The sequence below is a fragment of the Talpa occidentalis genome, unplaced genomic scaffold, assembly GCF_014898055.3.
Source record: "Talpa occidentalis isolate TD23 unplaced genomic scaffold, MPIMG_talOcc4v2.1 talOcc4.5, whole genome shotgun sequence".
NCBI classification, from domain to species: Eukaryota; Metazoa; Chordata; class Mammalia; order Eulipotyphla; family Talpidae; genus Talpa; species Talpa occidentalis.
The window spans coordinates 23155639-23182680 of NW_023604861.1; the positions used below are offsets into that span (position 1 = coordinate 23155639).

General features: G+C 39.4%; 1 protein-coding gene and 1 long non-coding RNA gene across 4 annotated transcripts; one reads left to right on the plus strand and one right to left on the minus strand.

The window, feature by feature from the left end:
- The first annotated feature begins 1376 nt into the window (after positions 1 to 1376).
- Positions 1377 to 14218, plus strand: COMMD6 (COMM domain containing 6). 2 transcript variants are annotated; one of them, XM_037528920.1, is made up of 4 exons: positions 1377 to 1465; positions 1554 to 1565; positions 10648 to 10800; positions 14015 to 14218. In XM_037528920.1, exons 1-4 carry the CDS (start codon positions 1424 to 1426, stop codon positions 14063 to 14065), a joined length of 258 nt encoding a protein of 85 aa, XP_037384817.1. In that variant the 5' UTR covers positions 1377 to 1423; the 3' UTR covers positions 14066 to 14218. The 2 variants fall into 2 exon arrangements, with proteins under 2 accessions (XP_037384817.1, XP_054557529.1); XM_054701554.1 differs by lacking the exon at positions 1554 to 1565.
- A 1339-nt stretch (positions 14219 to 15557) lies between these two features.
- LOC119259607 (uncharacterized) lies at positions 15558 to 26242 on the minus strand. Of its 2 annotated transcripts, none has more exons than XR_005128512.2 (3): positions 26071 to 26242; positions 17982 to 18041; positions 15558 to 16033 (listed from the first exon to the last, which is right to left on the minus strand). It is a non-coding gene; the product is annotated as an uncharacterized LOC119259607 (long non-coding RNA). The 2 variants fall into 2 exon arrangements; XR_008554352.1 differs by lacking the exon at positions 26071 to 26242 and adding an exon at positions 18834 to 18934.
- Between the last annotated feature and the right edge of the window lie 800 nt (positions 26243 to 27042).

Here is a 27042-nt window from a genome sequence, read left to right on the forward strand (position 1 = left end):
ATATTATAAGAGCCACTGATTAACAAACTTAATTCCATCTGTAATCTTAATCCTCCCTCGCCATGTAACATAATATATTCACAATTCTGGAGGTTTAGATATTGATATCTGCTAAATTAACTAAAGAAGCCACTACTGTCTGGTGGCCTGTATAAGCAAATCCAAATCGATGCCTATAAATGCCTCAAGTTACGAAATCAAAACAGTAAGAAAAGCCGATAACAACCCGTCAGTCAGGCGTTAAATTACAGCCAATAAATAATTTCCTTACTTTACTTCCATAAACTCTTAATACTTTTAATACGTCTCAGTTTATCTTTTAACACATCTTTGGGGAGTCATTTTTCTGTTTACCGCATCCATGGATAGGACAGGATGGACTAAATGGTCCCCTAAACTTATGGAGATGGAAAGTAAGAAATGATTACTAAACTCACGGGTGGTTTCTTACTAGATTTTGGTGGTGACTAAGGCAGAGAACAGTTTTTGAAAATATTGTGGGAACATGGGGGGGGGGCTGGAGGAGGGGTTAATTTGGCCCATGTGTTAGAACAATAGTATCTGATCAATGGTCAATACCCTTGTTCTTATACATGCTCAAGTCCACAGAGACGAAGTGTTGTCATTACTGTGTAACTAAAGGTAAAGCAAATCTGGAAAATAGTCAGTTGGTGAATCTAGATAAAGACTACAGAGATGTTTGGTGGATTGTTTTTGCGACTTTTCTGGGAAAAAAATGAAGTTTTTAAAAATAAAAAGTTGGCGGAGTCAGGGGGAGGGGATTATTTTGGATGCTGTCTAGAATGGTTTTGAGATGAACAGGATGGAAGCGGGAAGACCAGACTGAAGGTATTGCTGTCACCAAGTTGAGGGTTGGAATTGGACAGGGGCAACCCAGAGAAAGAAAAAGCATCCCTATACCACACCCAGCTAAGTCAGTGAAGTAAACCCGAGTGTCGGAAACTACTCTTACAACTGGAATTCCAACAGACTCCACCCTTGCAGAACGAAATTCCCCCGGGAAGAGGGTGCGGGAGGCCAGGAAGCTCCCAAGGTGTGTTCGGCTAATTACTCGTGCAGCGCGCTCGCGCCCCGGCAGGGGGCGCTGTGGGCCCGCGGCTGGGAAGAGTCCACGTCCACCGCGTTGGGGGGGGGGCGGCAGTCTGGAGCTAATGTGAGCGCCTCTGGACAAAGCAGCTTCCAAGTCTTTGGACATTTTTCCATACAACCATTTTGTACTGCTGAGGAAATAATTAAAGTTGATTTTTAGAGAGTGCCGAGGGCGAGTTACACAAAGCTGAACACTTCCGCCTCCCCCGCGTCCGCTGCGTGCGCCCGGCCGCCAGGGGCCGCGAGAGGAAGCGGAAGTGCCGGCGGCCCGCGGAGCGTCCACCTGGCGGGCTGCGCCGCCCCGGTGGTCGCCATGGAGGGCTCCCCCGAGCCGCAGCTGGATGCCAAGTCCAAGGTGAGTCCCCCTTGGGAGGAGCCGGGGCGGCGGAGCTGTGAAGCCAGAGCGATCTTGCCCTAAATTGTGTTTTCTGCTCCCGTTTCAGGTCACCAACCAGGTGAGTGAGTGGCCGCGACCGCCGCTGGGCCAGGGGCGGGCGGCGACACCTGCCCTGTCTCTGGCCACCCGTGGATGCTGCTCGCCTGAGCCTTGGCCAGATCCCCCCGCAGGCCCAGGCCCAGGCCGCGGGCCGCTGCCTGGCTTCGCCACTCTGTTTTGCTCCTTCCCGTTTGCATCCCACAGGGTAGCCGCTGCCCTGGTGGTTGCACCTCCCCACCCACCCCAGCCTCAGAACTACAAACTGTGTTGTTCTTCCTTCATAAGGGGCTGGTTTTTCCAAGTTCGGCATGCATTATTTTAGAAATGTAGTATGAAGAACGAAGAAATTAACATTTACGGAAATAGCGCCGCAGTTTCTTAGTCTTCAGAATTATTTACAGGATAGAGTAGACTGAACCTTTCTGTATTTTGCACGCCGGGATTAAGAATTTAAATTTTTATGTGTGTTTTAGCCCTCTTGTTCCAAGTGTTCCAGCCCTGTTTCAGCTAATTATCTATTATTTAGACAAATAACAATGCATACTTATCCAAATAGTAGTACTAAAACTACAGTGTTGCAGGTCAGGAGTTACCCAGGTCTGTACAGAATATAAGGAAGGGCTGTGGTAAGAGAAAAGAATACAGGGGATGAAGTATGTGCATTGACTTCTCGTCTCCAGCTGATCTTGCTGTTGCTTTTGAGGATTCTGGGAGGGAAGAAGAAGTCAATTACTAAGTTAACTGCACTTTCAATCTCATAAATCATTTTATCCATTCCCTTACGCTAAAGCATGTGTTTTATGATAGCCGGAAATTAAATTATGCTAGATTATAGGATTTTAAAAATCAAACTTTTGACTGGGGAGAGTTGTTTAAAACAACACAACTGTATTATTTTTTTTCTTTCAAAGATTTATTTATTTATGCGTACAAGAGCAGGGTACAGGCCAGAGGTGTGGGGGATGAGAGGCCTCACCGGAGACAGAGTGGGGAACAGAAGAGGCAGACTGACCCAAGTACACTGCTGAGGGGAGCAGCAGGCAAGTCAGGAGAAGTCTGCTGGGCCATGTGGGTTGCTCCCTGGTGGGCAGGGGATCAAACTCGCACTGCAGAGACTGTGGACAGCTTCATAGATTGGGTCCCAACCCCTAGTGCCACCAGGGAGGCCCACAAATGTATTATCTTTCAGTCTTGGAGATTTGAAGTCCAAAATTAGTCTGGAACTAAAATCAAGGTGTTGGCAGGGCTGTGTTCCTTCTGGAGGCTTTAGGAGAGAATCTGTTTCCTGTTCTTTTCTAGCTGGGAGAGGCTAGAAAAGAGAGACCTATTTCCATCTGCAAAGCATATCATAGCAATCTCTGCTTTTGTTTTCACTCTCTCTCTTTGCTACCATCATCATATTGCCTTCTCTGACTGTCCCTCCAATACCTGTCTTAGAATGGTCCTTGTGAATACACAGGGACCACCTGGGTAATCCAGGAAAATCTTCCCACCTTCAAGATACTTAATTCAGTCATGTCTGCAAGGTCTGATTTGTTATGTAAAACAACATAGTCACAGGTTTCAAAGATTTCAAAGATTGGAATGTGGACATCTTTGGGGGGCCATTATTCAGCCTGCCACATATCCAATCCATGTAGTTTACAAACAAAATTAATATATGAGCTTAGAAAGGTGATAAGCTGTTGAAAAGTACTTTTTAAAAGATGTCCTTGACAACACTAGGTAATTCATAAAGTACCTTTCAATAAATTGAACAAAAGATGTTTGAAACCTTCATAAAGAAAAATCGCAAAAAGTGTTTTAACTTCCAGTTTCCGGCCTGGCATGTAAGAAGCTTGAAGTCAAGTACCCTATCCTAAAAACAAAGTAAAAAGCTAAACTTAAGTCAACTTTTTTTGGATCTATCAGAGAGGTGAGGTCACAGGACAAACTACTGCCCCATAAACTGGAGTGACAGATAAATACCAAAAAAAATCACAGCAGAACAGAAACCTCAGTGTTGGAGTAGGAGAACCTAAAGTGTAACTGACAAATTGTTGGAGGTTCAATGTGGAGAAATTAAAGATTTAAGATCTCAGAAACCAGGTCAACTCAGGAGCCTACACGTTTATGATTGTTACCTCTAGGGACTCCTAAATTGAACATTTTTATTCATAGCTCATGCTCTTTTTTTTATTAAAAGATTTATTTATTTATGCATACAAGAGCTGGGGTACAGGCCAGAGATGCGGGGGCTGAGAGGATTCACCAGAGACAGAGCGGGAAACAGAACAGGCAGATTGACTGAAATACACTGCTGAGGGGAGCAGCGGGCAAGACAGGAGAGGTCTGCTGCACCATGTGGGTATCTCCCTGGCCAGCCGGGGATCGAACTCATGCTGCAGAGGCTGTGGATTGCTTCATAGTGCATTGCTTAACCCCTTCCGCCACCAGCGAGGCCCTCTATGCTCTTGTAATATATGCTAAACAAAGTGATTATGTATATTCAAAAAGTTTATGACATTCAACTATATTTCATTTCTGTTTGTATTGTATGTTTTTTTAAAAAATGTACCAGATATAACTAATATTTAGGGCCAATAGTTTGAAATTTTTGAGCTCTCATACCTCCCTGTCTTGAAATAGGTCTCACCCGTATATGAATTAGGGATTTCAGTTGTGACCACTCCACAGAGTTCACAGCTCCATACAACTTGTCAGCATACTATTTTCTCTACCTTTAGGGTCTAAATTCACCTTTCCTTGAATCCAAGCCACTATCCTCTCGCCCAACTGGGACTCCTTGCTTTCCTATACTTAATGTCCTATCCCAATGAGTTGGTTTTATTTTTAAAGACTTATTTATGCATAAAAGAACTGGGGTATAGGCCAGGGGTGCCGGGGTCAGGGGGGGCTAGTGGGGAGGAGGTGTGTGTGAGAGGATTCACCAAAGACAGTGGGGAGCAGAACAGGCAGATCTACTGAAATACACTGCTGAGGGGAGCAGCAGGTGAGACAGGAGAGGTCTGCTGTGCTATATGTGGGTTAGTTCCCTGGCCAGGGATTGAACTCAGGTCTCAGTGGTGATCATGCTGAGACTTAACCCCCTAGGCCACCAGGGAGGCCCAGTCCTGGTAAGTTTTTTGCAGTCTAAGTTAGACCAGGTTCCTCCCCTGCCCAAAGCCTTTCAAGAGATTCTGTAACTCTAGTAAAAAGTCTTAAATATTTACCTTGGCCTACAGGACCCTTCAAAAACTTCTCTTCCTGTTCTAGTTCATGCCACTCCAGCCACATGGGCCTCATTGGTTCTGCACTTACTCAGCAGGCCCTTTGTTCAGAAATTTGTCTTCAGATACCCCTGTGGCTTTTTTCTTCACTTTTTTTTACGTCTCTTTCTACTTAAAACAATTCCGCAAAGAAGTCTCTCCCATGCTCTCTCTAAATGCCTTCCCAACTCTTATGTGTTTAATGGGAAATACTTCATTCTTCCGTGTTGTTTTTACTGGCACTATGGACATCTCAGGGGTAACTGAGTAAGCAAATCTGAAATGCTTTTTTGTTATTTATATTTGCTAAAATTCCTATAAACAAATAGTTGAGATTATGTAGTTAGGAGAATACATTTTCGATAAGTCATTTATCAACTTAAGTTTATTGACAAAGTTATTTGCAGTTTGTTTCCCTGCTTTAATTATTTATTGCTGCCTTACAAACCACCCAAAACTTAATGATGGAAAACAACTGTTTAATTATCTCTTGTGATTCTGTGCATTAGCTAGGCTAAGCTGGGTGGTGGTTTCTGCTCCCCATCACGTCAGCTGGGGCTCCAGTCATCTGGGTGCTTAATTGGGACACAAATCTAGAGGGCTCACTTGTGATTAGTGATGACTTAGGCTGTGACCTCTGCTACAGCTGATAATTAGAAGGACTTGGTTCTCCTTCAATGGCTGCTCACATCATGGTGGCTGGTTTCCAAGAGGGAGAGTCCCTAAAGCCAGCATTCTATGGCAGAGGCGGACACTTGCCATCCTAAGGAGCAGGAAGATGCCAGCAGGAGCTGGAAGATGCCAGCGAACCTCTTCTAGCATATTCTGCTGGCCAAGGCAATCACAGGGACCACTCAGTTTCATGCAGAGGAAAAATTAAACACCACTTCTTAATCTGAGGGGCAAAATGTAGACAGGGAGGAGTGTGATGTTGAAAGCTATCTTTGGAGACCAATTGCCACTTACTGCAGAAGTTGTAAACAGTTCAGTAAATACTTGTTGGAACAACGACTTTCTACCAGCTATTGTTCCAGTAGATTCACTGATTACCTAGATTAGCAGTGTTCCTGCTTTCATGGAGTTTGCATTTTCTTGAGGTGAAAGGTACTAAATAAACATTTCAGATACAAAGAAAATAAAAGTATGTCATTAAATGAGAAAAGGCTAGTGTCTTAGCAAACTCAGGCTAGAGCAAATATGACTCCCCAAGTAGAAATTTGATAATACTCATGCTTCAATCAATTTCCACATATAAAGGTACTGAGAACACACATCACTGTCCAGTAGAGCTTTGTGTGATGTTAATTTTCTGCTTTGACTCTGTCCAGTATGGCACATGTAGCTGTTGAGCTCTTTATATGTGTCTAGTGCAACTGAGGAATTGGGGTTTTTATTTTTTATTAATGTAAATGGTCACATTTGGCTAGTGATAAATATTATTGGTATTGGACAGCATGTAGAAGATGCTGAACTCCAGCATGTAGAAGATACTGAACATTCTTGGCCCATCCCAGTCTTATCTACTTTTTCTTTTGAAAGATTTATTTATTCATATAAGAACTGGGATACAGGCCAGATGCGCGGGAGGGTGAGAGGATTCACTAGAGACAGAGTGGGGAGCAGAACAGGCAGACTGACTGAAATACACTGCTAGGGGGAGCAGCAGGTGAGACAGGTCTTTTGTGCTATGTGGGTAGCTCCCTGGCTGGGGACTGAACTCGTGCTGCAGAGGCTGCGCACAGCCTCATAGGTTGCGTCTTAACCCCTTGCACCACCAGGGAGGCCCTTATCTACTTTCTTGACCCACTAGAACATAGTTCAATTCCAATTAGTAATCATACTCTAGGTATAAGAGGAGTTGGAATCAGATAAATTTGGGTTTCAACACCAGCTGGACTTGTTTTGTAACTTTGGATACATTATTTAATCAGTTTTCTCATAGCCTTTTTGGAAAGATCAGTGTGTACAGAACACAACATTCTTCCCATTTGAAAACTTATTTAAAAGCCTCAAAGTGTGTATTTTGTGACTATAAAAAAATAGAGATACAGACTAGAATGGGGACATAGGAATATGAAAATAGTTTATACTATGGTAGAGTTGTGCATGATTACTTTTGTAATTTTATGATTTTTGAAAAATAAAAATAAATATAAAATGAGTCTTTATAGTAGCATTTTTATCTTACTGATGACTATATATAGATGTTTACCACTGGATTTTTTTTTTTTGCAGTTTTTCTTTTTAAATCATTTCCTTCATACCATAAAAATTTTTCTTCATACCATAAGAATTTTGAGGCTACATTATTTCATTCCTAATATTCTCTACAGTGGCAAGTTTGTTCTGTTCTGAGGTTTTCTTTCTCTTTTAAAATCTGTAAAGTTATTTTCTATTTAAGCCTAAAGCACATTTATTTGATTTCATTTGCATTTACATGTTCAGTTTAGAATTTGGGAGAGCCTGAAGTCATAAACTAATCCCAGCTTTCTTTTACCAACATTGGACAAAAACTGCCTTGCTGACAGCTCTCCCTATTTCCTCCACATGCCAGTTTCTCTGTAACAATGGTCAGTGGATTTCAAAATTGAGTTCCATAATTACTTTTCTGCTAAATGTTCTAGATAATTCTATTTTACTTCAGACTTTCAGGATCAAATAAGCAGTCATACTCTTAGCAGCTTACTGTGGACAGTAAAAAAGGACTTCTTGCATGAAGAAGTTATAGAGGCTGAGTACATTTTAAGTAGTGTCAGTTAAATTTTTGGATATCATCATTGAACTGATTTAAATGACGATAATGCTAATCACGGCTTCCTTAGAATCCTGTTCTTGGATTTTTAACCTGTGATTGAACATTCCTATATCGGTATTTCCTATCACCTCCTGCTTAATAGCTTTGGATTTAAACTATATAAAGTTCTCACTGATATATGATATCATCATTCTCACAGTCACCTGGACTCAAATTTTTATAGATGTCTTTGATACCACTCAAGACCTAGTGATTCTTTATAGCATCAACTTAATCCTACTTGTCACCACCATTCCTGGAATACTGTGTTTAGCTTTGAAGAGATGAATGTTTTTTAAACAATACTTTCTTGTTCCTTTTACTCAATTTAGTGATCCTTGTTGCCTACAGGAAAAGTTTAAATGAGGTATTTTCCATAGTTAAATAAAGTATACGAGAGTACTTTGAAAACCTTTGAAATCTCAATTTACAAAGAATTATTGGATGACTGATCACTTGTCAGCTTTATTTTCTTGTGTTTTCCTTACAAGAGCCAGATAAATGCTCTATTCCATAACCAGATACTATTTTCATCTTTAGTTGGTTCAGCTCAAATTTATTAAGCATTTGTATTTATGGAATATTTGTCCCATATTCCTCTTACTTTCAGTTGTTCATTCAAAATTGAATTCCAAGCTTAGCCCCTCTGTAAAACTTACCTTGGATCATAATAAAATTTTCTTTTCAACCAGAAATGTGAAATTCACTGACTTATATCTTCTCTCACACACTGGGTATATGTACAAGATAAAATATATACCAAAAAGTGTGTAACACATGGAAAGTTTAGTGAATTTTTTTTCAGTTTTCTTAAGCTGTAATTATCCTACAGTTTTGTGTAAGTTTAAGGTATACTGCTTAATAGCATATGTTGCAAAATGATTACCACAATAAATTTAATTAACCATCTCATAATAGTTAACCAAAAAAAAAGTTATTTAAAAGTGATCATCTGTAACCCCAATCAAAATTCAAGAAAAGGACAAGTATCCCAGAAACTCACCACATGCCCTCCCCAGTCAAACCAGTGTCTTCCCTCCTCCCTATAGGTTATGATTTTCCTTTCGTGATGTCCTATCATTACTTCTCAAGTTTAAGTGAATGGAATCAAAACTTTTACTTTTCCAGGGCCTCCCTGGTGGCACAGTGGGTTGAGCACAGCGCTGTGAAGCTGTCCACAGCCTCTGCAGCACTGGTTCGATTCCCGGCCAGCCCTGGAGATACCCACATGGCGTAGCAGACCTCGCCTGCCTCGCCTGCTGCTCCCCTCAGCAGTGTTTTCAGTCCGTCTGCCTGTTCTGCTCCCTGCTCTGTCTCTGGTGAATCCTCTCACCCCCCGCACCTCTGACCTAGACCCAGTTCTTGTATAAGCAAATAAATCTTAAAAAAAAAAAAACACTTTTACTTTTTCCCCAACATTTTGGTGTTAGTGTTTCTAAGTTCATTTTCTTTGCTGTACAGAATTTCATTTATCATTTTCATTTATCAATGAAGATTTTAATTGTTTACAGTTAGGGTCTATTAGGAATATATTACTAAAAACATTCTCGTGTATTCTATATGCATGTTTTTCTACATTATTTCCCTAGTAGTTGAATAACTCCAGTTTTATTGCGATGGAGATGAATAATTCCACTTTTACTAGATAAAGCCAGTTTTCAAAAAAGATTGGCCCAATTTAGACTTCATCAACAGCACGGGACACATCCTACCTGCCAATGTTGGGATTGTGCCATTTGGGTCAGTTTGTACCAGTAGCTCCTTGTGGTTTAAATTTGCATTTCCCTGTTACTTGGTGATAGGTAAGCACTTTTCCGTGTGTTTATTAACCACCTTGAGTTATTTTTAAAATGTATCCTTTATTCTTGTGTTGAAAATTTCCATTTAAAAATGTATCTTATGCAGTCTTTTCACTTACTAAAGGTACTAAATTTTTATCAGCACCAGCCTGGTGTTCATGCTGTAGCTGATTGGTCCGAAGACCGTATGAGATAGAGGAAATTTTGGTTCTCATGCCAATTCCACCAAAATGAAATTTATCAACAAGCAAGGCCTTTTTTGGCCTAATTAGCACTAACTTGGTAGCAATTATTGTGAGTGGCTATTTTTTATGAGTACCTCTGCTAAGTGCTCTACACCTGTCTAAGCCTGGTATCAAGACACAAAATCCTTCACTCATGAGCTTAGTTTTAGAGTCAGTATTAACGACTGCATTTATCCAAGCCAGTTTTATGCCATGCAACACTGAACAATCATTGACAGGAATTAGATAAAAAGTATTGAGGCAGCCAGTAGTCAATAAGCATGTAATCTTTGGAGTCAAACAGACCTAGCTTTCAGTTCTCATTCCAGAGATGTGTGACTGCACAAGTTGTCTAATTGCTCTGAAATTCACTTTTGTCATGTGCAAAATGGAAATAATACCGTCCAATGTTATGATGGTTCAGCGAGGTAATTAATACATGTGAACTGCACAGTCCATCACCTGGCAGGTGTCCATCATCAACAGTGATGAAATCTGAAACCACCTTCTCAGCCAGTCTCCAGGCTACATAATGTTTGAGGTTGAGCACTGTGGGAAGGAAAGACATTGGAATGGCTCCCATGTGTGCCTTGATCAACTCTGAAGATGGTACATAATTTAGCTTCCATTTTTGGACTTCTGGGTTGTGGAATGAGGGAAAAGTTTTTGTGGAATAGGAAAATGATGTAAGAGATGCTTTAAAGCATTTGAAGTCCCCCTAAGTGCAGAAGCAAAATAAAAGGAAAACTAGTATTGCCACATCTTCCTTCTACGGCCGTTACACATGTGCTGGAGATCTTTGTGTTTTCTCTTTTGTGATTATGACTGTTGTTTTCTAACTCTGTTTATATGCCTTAACTGCCTCTCCATTTTCATTTCATTATTGTTCCCCGAGTGATATTAAAATGAAGGTATTTTACTTTACTGTGATTGGCATTGAAACTAAAAGTTAAATGGGAGAACAGTAAAATTGAGTGACTACCTGTATTCAGGGTGATGTTATTACCCATGTGTTGTTTGTACTGTTTCATTACAGCTTGTGGATTTTCAGTGGAAATTGGGAATGGCTGTGAGCTCCAACAATTGCAGATCGCTTAAGTATCCTTACGTGGCAGTGATGCTAAAAGTGGCTGATCAGTCAGGGCAAGTAAAGAACAAGTCCTTTGAAATGACAATTCCACAGTTTCAGGTTTGTGATTTGACTCATTCAATTTTAGCTCATTGTTCTGTAATTGCTGCTTTTAAAAAGATGTTCAAGATCTTTCTTAGAGGGAAATTTTAATCACCATTTATTTGCATTTGTTTTCATGTGCTTTCCATTTGTTAGTACACACAAAAGATCTAAATTTGTTCCCTTTGGGAATTTCATGAATTATTTTCCATTTACAATGTTGAATGTGTCTATTGTTGCTCTCACTTTTACAGTTTTCTATTAATGTATTTGAGAAAATGTCATCTCTGGCAGGACATTTACTCTGCATTTGACTGTTTTATTCTTCTTGTGCTTAGTGGTCAAGAATGTTAAGCTAAATGAATCTTCTCTTTGAGCAGTGATGACCCTAAATTTTCTGACTAATTATGTTTACAGGGGGCAAGTCAGAGCACCAGAACTTGATGACTAGTCTTACAGAGGTTTGAGCAACTCAGTAGTCTATATTTACAGTCACATTATTCCTATTATCATTCTACCTCTTTTCTGTGAATGAAGAAGAAAAAGGGGGAGTGGTTGAGAAATCAAATATACTTTTTTTAAAAAAGATTCATTTATCTATGCGTGCAAGAGCCGAGGTACAGGCCAGAAGCATGGTGGGTGAGAGGATTCACCAGAGACAGAGTGGGGAACAGAACAGGCAGATTGACTGAAGTACACTGCTGAGGGGAGCAGCGGGTGAGTCAGGAGAGGTCTGCTGCGCCATGTGGGTAGCTCCCTGGCCAGGCAGGGGATCAAACTCATGCTGCAGAGGCTGCGGACAGCTTCATAGGTTGCATCCCAACCCCCTGTGCCACCAGGGAGGCCCCTCAAATATACTTTTAAGTGTTCAAACAGGAAAGTATCACCTGCCATTGACTAATTTAACTCACCTTAGAGTTTTGCTTTTGTTTCATTGTCTTGTTCCCTTTGGTGAGTGAATAGGTCAGAAGCCCTGCAGCAGCAAAAGCAACCATACTGAATAAAGTGGAAATGGGATGAGAATTCTTTATAAAATTTATGGAAAATATCGATTCCCGGCCGGCCAGGGAGATTCCCATATGGCGTGGCAGACCTCTCCTGTTGCGCCTGCTGCTCCCCTCAGCAGTGCTTTCAGTCTGTCTGCCTGTTCTGCTCCCTGCTCTGTGTCTTGTGAATCCTCTCACCTCTGCACCTCTGGCCTGTACCCCAGCTATTGTATAAATAAAAAATAAATCTTTTAAAAAATAATAAAGAAAAGCTTTGTAAATGCCATTTTAGGAGGCTTTGGATTTTTTCTTCATAAATTATGGTTTTCCCTCAATCTGATTTAAGTATAATTGACAAAATTGTATCAATATGTAGTTAAGGTGTACAATGTGCTGTTTTGGTACATATATACATTGTGAAATGATTACCATAATCAAGCTAATTAACATATCTATCACCTGACATACTTAACCTGTGTATATGTGTGATGAGAACACTTCAGATCTATTTTCTTATCAGATTTCAAATATAAAAATATATTAACAATATTAACAGTATTCACAATACTACACTCTAGGTCTCCAAAACTTACTTCATATGATGACCGAACATTTCTACCTTTTGACCAGCATTATCCATTTCCCCCACCCTAGCCCCTGGTGATCTCCATCTACTCTCTGTTACTTTGAGTTTCACTTTTTTAGATTCCACACTTATGTATTATAATGTATTTGTCTTTTCGGTGTCTGGTTTATTTCACCAAAAGTAATGTCCTCCAGGTTCATCTATGTTGTCAAAAATAGCAGGGTTTCCTTCTTTATAGAGGTTGATTAGTATTCTCTATATAGCACATATTCTTATTCATCTGCAAATAGATATATACCTTGTTATTTCTATATCTTGGCTACTGTAAATAACATTGTAGTGAAAAGGGAGTGCAGGTATCTCTTTGAGGTAATGATTTTATTTCTTTTGATATTTACCTAGAAGTGGAATCACTGGATCATACCATAGTGATATTTTATAAATTATATTTTAAGTGTTTTCTTTCCCTTTGATTTCCTTTAAAATAGATATCTCTGCATTAGAACAAAAAATAATGGTTATAGAATCAGCATTATTAATTCTAAATTGGTGTCTTGGAAGGAAGTAGGACTTGATGAAAAGGAAATGAATGTGGTGAATTGTACTATGTGAGTAACTTTCAGTTGAATAGAAGGACCAAATCAATTTCAAAAGAGAATATAGGTTTAATCTTTCTTATAATTCACAATCCTGGCCTAGTTTTTACTTTTCTGCATAGCACTCATCTCTGACTCTACCTTTAAAATGTTTTTCTCATAGGAAAAAAAGTAACACAAGTGAGGCAACTCTTCCAAAGGTAGTTTTTACATGATTTAAAGTTAACCAGGCAATCATAGCACACTAGTCAAATTACAGGACTGAAAACTCTCATTGAATTTTTAACTCACATCTTTCTGGTACCTGAAATTTTAAGCATCAGTTTATACAGTTTATATCTTCAAAGAAGTTACATTCTGCTTCATTCTATAATGAATGCACATAAATGAAAACAAAATACATATATTCTTAAGCAGCAAATTAGAGAATTAAGACCCAAAAAGAAGGGAAATACAAATAAAGAAATCATTAGAAGGCATCCTAATTTTTGAAGTGAAGTTTCCCTGTTTACCTCTCCTGGCAGGTAGAGGAGAAAGGAAAAGAGATTTTGTTCAATATCTTTCTTACCTGAGTTAACAAAGATGACTTCTACAGAACCACCATCACAGCTTAATTTTTAAATGAAAAAGAAATAAGCTTCTACCATATAAACCATTGTTAATGTTGCATCACTTACTGTACCCGAATCCATATCTTAAAAAGGACGGTTCCTCTCACCCTGAAATGCAATGTGATTTGAAGCCTGTGAACTGTCCTGTCTTTTTGTTCTTATCTTCAGTGACTACAACAGTGCTGGGCATTTAATAAATCTTTCTGGTGTGGTCTCAAAAGTACTTTCTCGTGCTTTTTAAAAACTTCAGTCATGCGCTAATTATCTAATTCTATAGTAATATTTTTCTTGCGGTACCAGAAAAATTGCACCTGTATATTTCTAATGGTAACCTTCAATAATAATAAAGAATGCAAACAATATGTGACATAGCCTCTGGTGGTCAAATATAATTAAAAGTAGTACCTTAATGTCATCTGAAGGCAAAATTAATCTTTTTCTTTTTCTTTTCAGAATTTCTACAAACAGTTCAAGGAAATTGCTGCAGTTATTGAAACTGTGTGAAACTGACTTGGCTGATAGATTACTCTCATCCTTCCAAAATCATGGACTTCACTTTCTGTAACAAAATTGCATAAGAATCAAATTATATTTATTGAATAAAAAATTACACTTTTGTTTTTCTATTTTTTTAATAAAAAATCAGACAAGCAGGAATTATTGGTAATTAATGGATAACTTTGTGAATGTACCAAAATCCACTAAATTGAATACTTATAAAGGGTGAACTCTGGTGTGTTAATTATATCTCAATAAAAAAAAAAATCAAACAATTGGATGATTGATATTGAAGACACAATTTATATGTTAGACCAGTAGTTTTAAAACTTACAGGTACTGGTACTAATTTTATAAACAAAATCTTATATGAATGAAAAATTAGTATTTGATAAAGATAAAGTTACTTTATAATTCCATTTTATAATATTCACTTAATATAAAAACAGTCAATGAGAGAGGTGAGACAGCTGCTCTCAAAACATTTGGAATCAGGTTAGAATTGACCATTACTTATGTTAGCCAATCATTAATTGTTATTAGTATTTAAAGAAATTTCAAATACATGCAGAGATAGAAAAATAAATTTTATTCTGAGTTCTATATACAACTGGCTTACCCAGATAGTACAACATATTGTGTTAGATGATCTCAGTCGAATTTAAATTTGTGTACTCTAGTTGTTGTTTTTTTTTAAATATTTATTTTATAGAAGAACTGGGGTGTAGGCCAGAGGTACAAGGGAGTGGGGGTGAGAAGAATCACCAGAGACAGAGTGTGGAGCAGAACAGGCAGATCTTCTGAAATATACTGCTGAGGAGAGCAGTGGGTGAGACAGGAGAGATCTGTCGTGCCATGTGGGTTAGCTCCCTGACTGGGAATCAAACTCAGACCTTAGAGGTGATAGCACTGAGACTTAATCCCTAGGCTACCAGGGAGGACCCTAGTTGTTAGAATACTTTATAAAACCACAGCAAAACTATATAGCAGTGCTTACAAATTAGTCACTGGAATAGATTGGGTAGTCTAGAATTAGATAAAAATATTTTGGACAGGGCCTCCCGGGTGGCGCAGCAGGTTGAGCACAGTGCTGTGAAGCTGTGTGCAGCCTCTGCAGCACCAGTTCAATTCCCTGCCGGCCAGGGAGCAACCCACATGCACAGCAGACCTCTCCTATCTCACCCGCTGCTCCCCTCATCAGTGTTTTCAGTCCGTCTGCCTGTTCTGCTCCCTGCTCTGTCTCTGGTGAATTCTCTCACCCTCCCGTGCCTCTGGCCTGTACCCAGTGCTAGTATAAATAAATGAATCTTTAAAAAAAATATATATATATATCTTGGACAATGATGGTATTTTAATTGAGTGGGAAAATATAATTTATATACTAAATAGTGCAGTCATGGACAAATAATTCAAGATGGATTAATGATAAATAAATACAAAGGATAAAAATTAGATATCTAAAGAATATTATATTAATATAGGTGGGGAACAGCAACCCCGCAGATATAAAACTGTTGGAAAAAAAAATCAGAAAAGTGTAAGTATATATAAAATGAAATATGTGGGAAAAAAATAGGCAATCAGACAAAAGAAGTGCTAGATGGTTGTGTAAGTTCTTGATCTGGAAAACAAATTGCTTTAAATATTTCAAGTAGGAAGATAATTTATACAAGAAATTGTTCATTAATCTGTCAGAAAAATTGAAGGAACAATTCAGGAGAAATCTTTGCTGGCTTTTAGAAAATCCAGGGGTACAGAAATTTCAGGGAAAGCCACTGCTAATAGTCTTCACAAGGCAGAAGTTCACCTGGAGCCACTGTACTGACCCTTTCTGCCACCTGTCAGCATGCTTAATGAAGCAGGCTACTTTCTTCACCCTTTTCTTCATAATGAGGGTCCTTCTCATTGATGGAAGTTAAATCAGGACTCAGTGGACACATGAACCTAGTCAATTGAGTCTCCAGTTTTCAGTGCCTATAGAAGGGAGATTTGGAAGAATAAGAATGATGCTGAGAATTCTTACTTTGTTGACAGAATATGGTCTTTCTGCAAGTCATTGAAGGCTACAGGCTCATTTGTAGATAACAAGCCATTCTGAACTTGGGTTCCATCTGTGACACATGGCAGGTCCAATTTCCATCATGTCTACATACCAAGCAGCAGAAGAGGGAAAGGGACAGGCATACTCATCCATGTAAACGTATCTCCTAGGTGTTAGCTCATTCCACTCACACCCCATGGCCAGAACCTACTCATGCAGCCACATCTAACTGCAGAGGAAACTAGAAACAGTCTGTAGCTGGGTAGCTGTGCACACAGTTAAAATTTTATTGCTATATTATGAGTGAAAAATGGATTCTAAGGAAAACTAGCAACGACTGGAACAGTATTCCTCTTTGCTCACCAACTATAGGCATCCTTCTTTGTGCTTGCAGAACATGTTCATCTTCACAAGGAAGACAATTCTAAAGTCCCAGCCAGTTTCTGCACCCAGATACAGACAGCCTCCTTCCAAAGCTGTGTTCCCTCTACCTCTGCACATAAACCTTGCCTGAGAACTCTGACAAATGTGGCAAGAAGGGGGCTATACACCAGCGTTCTGACATTTTCTTTCTAATTCCTCTGGTGCAGTGGTTCTTCTCAGGGGGCAGACCAGTTCCAACTTCTTTTCTGGTTATTCCAAAGACTGTGACAAATACATTCAAACAGAGATTTTGGCATTTCCATAGAAAATGGGCATTTTCTAGGAAATTATCATTTTAAGGAAAGCAAGAAGTTAAAAGAATACCCATGGGAACTCATATATTGTTGAAGGAAGTAAATATTGATCCAATCACTTTTGAAAATGATTTGAATTATCTAATAAAGTTGAATTATGTATGTCCTATGCCTCAGCAATTCTACTGCTAGAATCCTTACCCATTTATCTTCATGAATGTCCTTAGCTTCTTGTTCACAATAGGGAAGCACTTGACAACCCAAATGACCACGGACAGGAGAGCTAATAATAGTGGTATGTTTTCCACAGTATATTATTGTATTGAGGGAAAATTAACAAGCCAAAAATACAACACTATAGGTGGAGATTAGTCACATAATGTTGAATATGTGTGCGTGTAAAAATTTATAAAAAAATAAGTAAGGGCCTCCCTGATGGTGCAAAGAGTTAAGTCTCAGCATTGTGAAGCTATCAGCATCCCCTGAAGCATGAGTTTGAGCCCCACATGGTTCAGGAGACCTCTCCTGTCTGACCTGCTGCTCCCCCTCTGCAGTGTATTTCTGTCAATCTGCCTGTTCTGCTCTCCACCTGTCTCTGGTGAATCCTCTCACCCCCAACACCTCTGGCTCACACCCCAGCTCTTGTATGTATAAATAAATAAGTAAAAAAATGAAAAGCAAAATAGAGGTAGTAGTTACTTTCGTACCATAATGTAGGGAGAAGTCAGGGGCAGAACAGAAGAGGAAACCATAACATGAGATTATTGGTAACGTTCAGTTCTTTAGGTTGGGTGATAAGTTCATGGCATTTATTATATCATTAGCATACATAAAATAAGAGAGCTATGTTTAGACCAATGGCAAAAGTATGTCACAAACTAAGGACCATGATGAAATGATTAATCCAGTATTTAAGTATGTGCCTCTGAAGTGAAAACAAACAAGTAATAAGTCTCTGATGCACAGCATTTTGCTATGGATGATGGAAATGAGTCTATGGACCAGCATCTAGAGCTTTGAAAGTCAAACTCAATCAGGCCAGTGAGCTAACCTTAGGAGGAATGGTTCATGCTGACCAAATTCACTGAATGCCATTATAGAGATTAAAACCCATACTTACTAATTTATATTGAAAAATGTAAGGGAAGAGGGGACTGTAATGGTTTTGATACTCATTCACTCAACACATATTTATTGAACATACCTGATGTGCTAATCACTTGGGGTACAGCAGCGAAAAGACAGCTTTCAGAGGGCTTCTGACCTATTGGGGAAGGGAAGTAATACAATCAATAACACATAACAAAAATCAACTGGTTAGTTTACTATAGAATGTGGGAGAGCAGAAGATTTATCCATTTTGCACAATGAATGAACATGACATTGGGTCGGGGGGAGGGGTCTTCAACATGGCTGCTGGCAAGATTTCATGCTGTCTGGACCAGTGAATGCCCCGTCTTCCATTTGTCTCTTTTCTTGGGGGAGGCTTTTATTACCCTGTGCTTGGCCCACCAGTTCATATAGGGTGTGTAGGGGGTGAGCAGGGGGTGAGTAGACATGTTAACTCAAAAATTCTGAGATTGCTATGCTACATAGATGCTTATGATGGAGACAAGGATGCATCAAATGGAGACGCTGCTCTTTGATAAAAGCTTTAATGTTTTAAAAGTGTAGGAAGAGAGGTGTCAGTGACTATTTTGAGACCAGAGGGGCAGCCCCAGGTAGAAATGGTAGTTATTTCTTCAGCTGTAAAACAGGGATAACAGCCCTTAGGGTTGCCGCGAAAATTAAGCACCACTTTTGAAACACAGTAAACACTGAAAACATTAACACCCCTTGAGGAATGCAAATCAGAAGGTTGCTCAGTGACATGAAGACAGAAAAAAGGGAATTATAGAAGCCATCTATGATTCACTGGTAAGATGTCTCTGTCCAGCAGGCTCAGGCACAGCAGACAGCTGGACACTGTAATGTACCCCTCATAGTGCTTAGTGGTATATTGACTCATTCTGTCTTTGCTTCTCATTTTCTGTATTAATGGTGTATATTTTCTCACCATTCTTGTTGTAGATGTCCAATAGATTTAGCACTTCTTTTCTTCCTTCCTATGTGGCTTTATCTGAAAATTTCCTTGCTTCAGCCCTCACGGGAAAGTTTTGAAATGTCTGACCATAACACATACAGGAAGAGAAGTAAAAGATGTCAAGGAAGGTAATTACATGTAAAAATAAGAGGAAAAAATTGCAATCAGTGCCGAGAAATGTCGTGCATAGGTTACCATCCTGTACAGTAGTGTAGACTGGGTTACAATTTAACTATTAGTTTTCTAAAGTTAAAATTAGGAAAGAACCCCCCCCAAAAAAACCCTCTCAAGCACTCATTAGAGTGACTGCAAGATAAAAGCAAAACATACAGTTTAGTCAAGAGATGCAAATGGGTCCTGCCTAGTAAAAAGAGCACTTCACAGATCAGCTATCATTTTACACTAACAACATCTATTGATAGACCCCAGTTAAAAGAGATTTTTATCAATTGTTCCTAACACTGGTTATAGCATCGCAAGGGACATCATAGCAAGTTATAGTTAGAATCAATTGTTGTAGATTTCTTGAATTACAATGCATAGGGATCCCTAAATTTTCGTTAGTAGTGAATTTAAAAACGTTTCTTATGTTGGCATGCAAACTACAAATTCTCAATTTAAGGATTCTTTTAAAAGTAGATTAGGGGGCCTCCCTAGTACGCAATGGGTTGAACACTGCACTCTGAAGCAGTCCACAGCCCCTGCAGCACTAGTTCAATCCCTGGCCAGGGAGAGACCCACATGGCGTAGCAGACCTCTCCTGTCTCACCCGCTGCTCCCCTCAGCAGTGTATTTCAGTCAATCTGCCTGTTCTGTTCCCCACTCTCTCTGGTGAATCCTCTCACCACCACCCCCAGCATCTCTGGCCTATACCCCAGCTCTTATATGCATAAATAAAAAATAAGTAGATTGGGGATTGCGTTTGGGGTCATTAAGACAACCCTTAGTTTTTTATTTCTTTTTTAAGATTTATTTATTCATGCATACAAGAACTGGGGTACAGGCTAGAGGTGTGGGGGTTGAGAGGATTCACCAGAGAAAGAGTGGAGAACAGAACAGGCAGGTTGACCGAAGTACACTGCTGAGGGGAGCAGCGGGTGAGTCAGGAGAGGTCTGCTGTGCCATGTGGGTTGCTCCCTGGCTGGGGATTGAACTTGTGCTGCAGTGGCTCGGATTGCTTCATAGGTTGCGTTTCAACCCCTTGCACCACCAGGGAGGCCCCAACCCTTAGTTTTTTAATTAGAAGAACTCAGCATATGGTCATATAGTGAAAAGATGTGAAGCATGACCTCCCTGGTGGCCTAGGGTTTAAGTCTCAGTGCTACAACTGCAATGGCTTGAATTCAATCCCCGGCCAGGGAGCTAATCCACATGGCACAGCAGACCTCTCATGTCCAGCCTGCTGCTGCCCTCAGCAGTGTATTTCAGTGTATTAATCTGCCTGTTCTGCAACCCACTCTATCTCTTGTGAATCTTCTCAACCCCACATCTCTGGCCTGCACCCCAGTTCTTCTACACAAAAGTAAATAAAATTAACAACAACAAAAAAAAGGTGTGAAGCAGAATCAGCAAAGAGAAGGCATGTGAGGATAAACCCAGGGTAAAGCAGATGAAAGTTTTCAAGATTCCTCTTCTGATGAAGTCACATATAATTCCTCAAGCAACAAATTGTGACAAATTATGGGAAATGTTGCCAAGGAGAGATGCTCATTAGAGGCTCTCAACAGGGAAGGATTTTATTGGGACTGAACATATAGGCACCACTGCCTGGCACTCACACAAATTTTAGACTCCCAGAAGGAATGCTGGGGTTTGCATAAATTATATTGTTTGTTCAAATAGTTCAGACACATTCATATCAGTTAATGATGGGAACTCTCCTGATATCAATTTCCCAGATGCCAGCCAAGAGCATCCTTGTAAGCAGGGGTTTTGAAGTATGAGCACTTAGGACTGCTACATTAACTCTTTTCTGCACGGGAGCAATTAAACGCATTTAACATTCTGGTGGTAACTTGCTATATAGCTTTTTATATATATTGCCTAAAGAAATAATCTACCTCCTTTTGTGCTAGTTCACATTTCATTAACTCTTAGGAAATGAATGCTGTTAGGATAAATCTACACTATACACTTGGCTATACTGATCAAGAATTTCAGAATTAAATAATTAAAAATCTTCAAATTTGAATAAGAAATTTCTTAGGTAGACCATTAGTTACATGGAATTTTACTATTTTATGTCATTTGCAAAGGAGTGCTGATTTTACTAGGGCCTGTATTTAATAAGGGGAATATTCCACTATTGATTTAACCACCATTTCTCAGCACACAGAAATATTAAGTATAATGGATTGCACAGCTTGATGAACTTGATCTTGATTTATGTTCTTTTGAATAACAGTGCCCTAGGCAAAAGTAGCTATTAATCTTCAGCTACTCTTAGCATATGAAGAACATTTGTTAAAGAAATGCACTTATAGGGAGGGGGAAAATAAAAATAAAGAAAAGCACTCACATGCCATACTGCATTTCACATTTCTATGGCAAATGAAAGAACAAAAGAATATTTAAGATGTGCCATTTCAGAACTGTTATTATCATGAAAACACAGCACGAAGGGAGACTTCAGAGTGTAAGCTGTGGTGATTCAGGCAACAGGTTTGAGGGAGTCACATATAAATTAATATTCTGGCCTATAGAAGTTTTTAAAGGAATGGTAGGACAAATGCTTTTAGAGACAAAGACTGTCATGGTCTCCTTCCAATATCTGCAAATCCCTTCAAACTATAAAAGCAGCTTAATTTGAAGGATGGGGCTTCCTGCAGTGAAGGTCTATAGCAACGAGTATAAACCCTGGGGGACCAGTGTTTCCAGTGTGTGGTTATATCTATTATCATTTTGCTGAATGTCTGAATTGCTTCACTTAGGTTTGTAATAAGTTCATTTCTGGCCCAGAGGACTTTGAATTTGCTTGATTCATCAAGTTGGACACCCGAATTTCCTTCTGCTGTACAATATGATTTCTTTCTTTTCATAATATTCTATAATATTCAGTCTTTTTGTACAAGACCACCTTTCTTAAGGCTTTGTGTTTCTTAAGACTTTGTGTTGCCTCTATTTCTTCTGTTTTTTTGCTGGCTGGAAAGCCACCATGTGCTTCACCTGCTACTTCATATCAGTTTATTAGTTTATTTTGAAATATTAGATTTTATAGGTTCATCATCTGTTGTCATGTCTTCTTGAAGCATTTTTTTTTATTATGGTTTGTTAGGGTTTTTTATCCTTTATTCTACTTTTTCATGTAATAATTTTACATGAAACTTGGCTTAAGTTTTATTAAATTAATTCTTTTATTGAGGTTTACAACACAGCATATGATTTAGGCATATAACTTCATACCTCTTCAGATGTATGTCATCACACCAACCCCATCACCAAAGCACCACCATCCTCTGCCACCACCCATTGAGCCCCCGGCCTGCTCTGCTCCACCCCCAGCTTCCTCTTCTGGTCGTCTTAGTTCTGCAGTTGTATTTCTTTTTTTTTTTCCAATTTTTTTTTATATTCCCCATACAATTGCACCCCCCTTATTTTGACCCCATCCCTTCCTTCCCCACCCCCTCCCCCATAGTGTGTCTCTGGTTTATAGTTGTTTGTTGATTTTGATTTTTCCTTTCTTATAGTTATTCTTTTTCCCGGTCCCTTATTCAGTTTTTCTAGATTCTCTGCAATTGTATTTCAAAGGTTTTTTTTGTGTGTTCCTTTTCTTTGTTTCCTTAAATTCTACATATAAGTGACAGCCAGTACTTGTTTTTCTCCTCCTGACTTATTACACTTAGCATAATCCTCTCCAGTGCTATCCATGTTGTCCCAAATGGCAATTTTGCATGAAATTTGACTGAATTCTTTTCTATTGCTTGTTTTGAAAATGAAATGAGTTGTCCCATACTTTATAATGGTGAGGTCCAATAAAAAAGATTTTCTAGCTTCCCTGTTTCAGGTCTCCTTCTTCTGTTGCTATTGCAAAATTCAAAAAAAAAAAAAAATAGCTTCTTTCAGAGACTGCCTCTCACTGCTGTTTTTTTTTTATTTTTTATTTTTATTTTTAGAAAATTGGGCCTCCCTGGTGGTGCAGGGGTTAAAGTCTCAGTGATATCCCCACAGCTACTGCAACATGAGTTTGATCCCTGGCCAGGGAGCTGACTCACATGGCCCAGCATACCTCTCCTATCTCGCCTGCTGCTCCCCTCAGCAGTGTGTTTCAGTAGATCTGCCTATTGTGCTCCCCATTCTGTCTCTGGTGAATCCTCTCACCCCCAGCAGCTATGGCCTACACCCCAGTTCTTATACATAAATTAAAAAAAAATAGAAAATCAATAGATTGCTTACCAAGGGAGAATTACTTTAAAACAGAGAATATCAAAATGTATAGCAAAGAGAGAAGTGAAAATTTAATCAAAAGCATGTAATATGTTTAATGATCTAAAACAGAATAATGATTTTCTAGAGATATAGCCACAACCATAAAATATTACCTGATTTAAATAACTTTTCTCATGTACATTAGAGCAAAGTGATGAGATAATTTAGTAACTATAAAATCCAGAGGCAGATCCAGTGCTTCTTGGAATGTTTTTAATTCCTTAATTATCATTTTGACTCCTTCCCTCCCCCTAATCTACTGGCTTAAAGATAAATTTCCTAGGTCAACTTTTGCAGTGTTTTCTTTTAAGTAATCTCACCATTAGATAATCAATTATTTTGGCAAAGTTCCCTGTGAAGCTACATGTGTTATTCAAGAGTTTGTGTTGCAGCCTCTGAAATTTTGATGAGAAGTAATTTAAAAAATCCTAGAGTTTGTAAATAATGCTTTATCTATATACATCATTTGTTGGTTAGGTAATGACTAGCATCAACATACCATTTATTAATTTTTCTGTTCGATTTTCATGTTGGGTTGTAATACTTAACCTTGTTTGTCAAATTTGTCAGTTTCCCTGATTATTGTAACAAACCATCCATCTTATAACTATTTAATCTTTCAGAGGGATGTTGAGCTTTCTCTATTCGATCCTGATAGAATTGGTTTGTTAAGACCTTTGACTTAAGCCACATTCCTGGAGATTTGAAGTAGGGGCTTGTCTAAAAGAGTTTTCTACCATCAGCCTCCTGAGAGAACGGAGGGACTTAAGCCCTTGGTACGACTAGAGCTGAGACTTATGAGCAGGTTTCCATGTCCCTTGTTTTTTTTTCCCCAAAGATGACTCAAGCACTGCACGAAGGTACTGAGTAGACAATGAAGTCGGTCTACCCCACTTCCTGCACCTTATGCCCAGTTTGCTCCACTGAAGTCTGTGGGTCAATATCTAGTTAGGTAGTTATCAGAATTGTAATGAGTTTTAAGGAATGTCTTCAAGGGGAAATGATGAAACACAGTTCAGACAGGGAGGCAGAATTGTCCAAAATTTTGGACTGTCAGGGAGCTATTGGCATTTCTCAAATGTGCTGGGACAATGCCAGGAAAACAAAGGCGAGAATAAGTAACGAAGTTTGTTAGCAGGAGGAACTAGGGAATGAGTTTCTCAGACTTCTCTCTTAGGCCTTGTACAGGGAGTATAGGCTGGGCCACACCTTCCAGAACCACTGTAAACACTGGAGACTGGAAGCTGCGGAAAGGGACCTTTCACTGAAGCACACTTTTATTTTTTTTAATTTTTAAAATTTTTTTACATCATTGTTCATTTTTAAACAATATTTGCTTCCCTCCACCCCCTCAAGTGTAGTTCCCATAGAGTTTCCTTCACCAATGCACCCGTGCACTGAAGCATACTTTTAGAACATCTTTTTTTTAAAAGATTTATTTATTTATGCATACAAGAACTGGGGTCCAGGTCAGAGGTGCAGGGGATAAGAGGACTCACCAGAGACAGAGTAGGGAGTAGAACAGGTAGATTGACTGAAATATACTGCTGAGGGGAGCAGCGGGCAAGATAGGAGAGGTCTGCTGCGCCATGTGGGTCACCTCCCTGGCCAGGGATTGAACTGGTGCTGCAGTGGCTGTGGACAGCCTCAAAGTTCTGCGTCTTAACCCCTTGTGCCACCAGGGAGGCCCCCCCATAGGAGACTATTTCTAAGTCTTTTTCATTCTTTTCTGTAATTCCAAGCTGTTGACCTCTTTTATTTCTCTATGATAATCTCTTCTTTCATTTCTAAAGGAAAACATCATCTGATGGAGCTTTCTCAAGTGCTCAACACCACATCTGCCAAATGACCTGCTCCCACACTATTTCCACCTTCTTACCTTTTTGATAGAAGAGATGTCCTACTCCTTGTCTGCAGATAACTCCTTCATCTAGTTTCTTGATTAAATGCCTTCCTGCCTCCTAAGGAATGTACTTATTTGTTTAATAAACATGCATCAGGCCTCTTTGGTGGTGCAAGGGGTTAAGCACAGCACTGTGACGCTGTCTGCAGCCTCTGCAGCACAAGTTCGATCCCTGGCCAGGGAGCTACCCACATGGTGCAGCAGATCTCTCCTGACTTGTCCGCTCCTCCCCTCAGCAGTGTATTTGAGTCAGTCTGCCTGTTCTGCTCCCCACTCTGCTCTGGTGAATCCTCTCACCCCCCTTACCTCTGGGCTGTACCCCAGTTCTTGTATGCATAAATAAATCTTAAAAAAAAAAAAGTGTTGATCATCTACTTTGCAGCCAGTGCCAGGCTCCATGCACTGATAAACTCTTTTCTGTTTTGTAGAGTCAGTTTCTCTTACTCTACTGGTTCCTTCACCAAAGTGTTTAACCATGTTTAACACTCGTATCTAGTTAAAACCACTTTAAATAAACTAAACGGAAAAAAATCTCTTCTTCCATTTACTTTCTGCAGCTACTAGCCTGTCTCTTTTTCTCTTGAAAGTTAAGTATCTCTGAAACAGTTTATACTTAGTATTTTCACATCTCCGTTCCCCATTCATTCTACAATTTGTGGATCAGAGTTTCTGCTCTTAAGGTTCCCAGTGAAAGTGTTTCCACTGTGGTCAGCAATAAGTGGCCCGCATCTAAATTAAATGGACACATTTCGGTCATTGACCTTATTTAATCTGTATGCAGCATTTGAAATTGTGATCATTTTCTTTTGTCACTGGGTTTGTAGGACACCACATTCATCTTTCCCCGTCTATCTGCAAGTTACACTTTTTTGTCAGTATTACCTGTAAATGCTGATGTTCCTCATGTTCTCCTAGGCAAGATTTCCTTCTCACTGTCATGAGTATAGGATTGATGTCATCAGTTCCCAAGACTGTAATTATCACCCACGTCATGGAGGAAAATGCTTGACATTGAGTTTAGACATGAAGTTGCTGGAATCGCAGACTATCTTGTTTAAATAGGTCTATGAGGAGAAAGCCAAAATAAATGTGTTAATGAATCCCGATTAGCAATTTATTTCATGCCAATTAAATACCAGTGGAGTGACAGAACAAAGTTATTAGGTTGACAGTGTCTTAGTCATCCATCACAATGCTGGGTATTACAACACAGATGTGTAAAGTTCCTTTTTTTTTTTTTTTAAAGATTAATTTATTTATTTATTTATTTATTTATGTATTTATTTATACAAGCACTGGGTACAGTCAGAAGTGCGGGAGGGTGAGAGAATTCACCAGAGACACAGCGGGGAGCAGAGCAGGCAGACTGACAAAATAAACTGCTGAGGGGAACAGCGGGCCGCAGGAGAGGTCTGCATGCCATATGGTACCCTCACCCGGGGGCCGGGGATCGAACCAGCACTGCAGAGGCTGCGGGCAGCTTCGCAACCCAGCGCTCAACCACTCCGCCACTGGGGAGGCCCTAAAGTCAGTTCTTAAACAAGATGAAGAGACACACTTCCATGCAGTACTGCTGTAGTGCACACATACCTCATCATAGCAAGCATGAAAAACAAACTTTGCAGTTTCTATTGTTTTGAGTTAAAATAATGATGATGATGTTGATAATTAAAAGTAGAGAATCACAATAAAGGGTTTCCCCCCTTCTCATCAAACTTTCCAGCAATTCATATTTATAAGCTACAGAAGCTATATATATATATAAATGGAAACTGTCCTTATCCCTACCTGGGATATCTATCTATCTATCTATCTATCTATCTATCTATCTATCTATCTATCTATCTATCTATC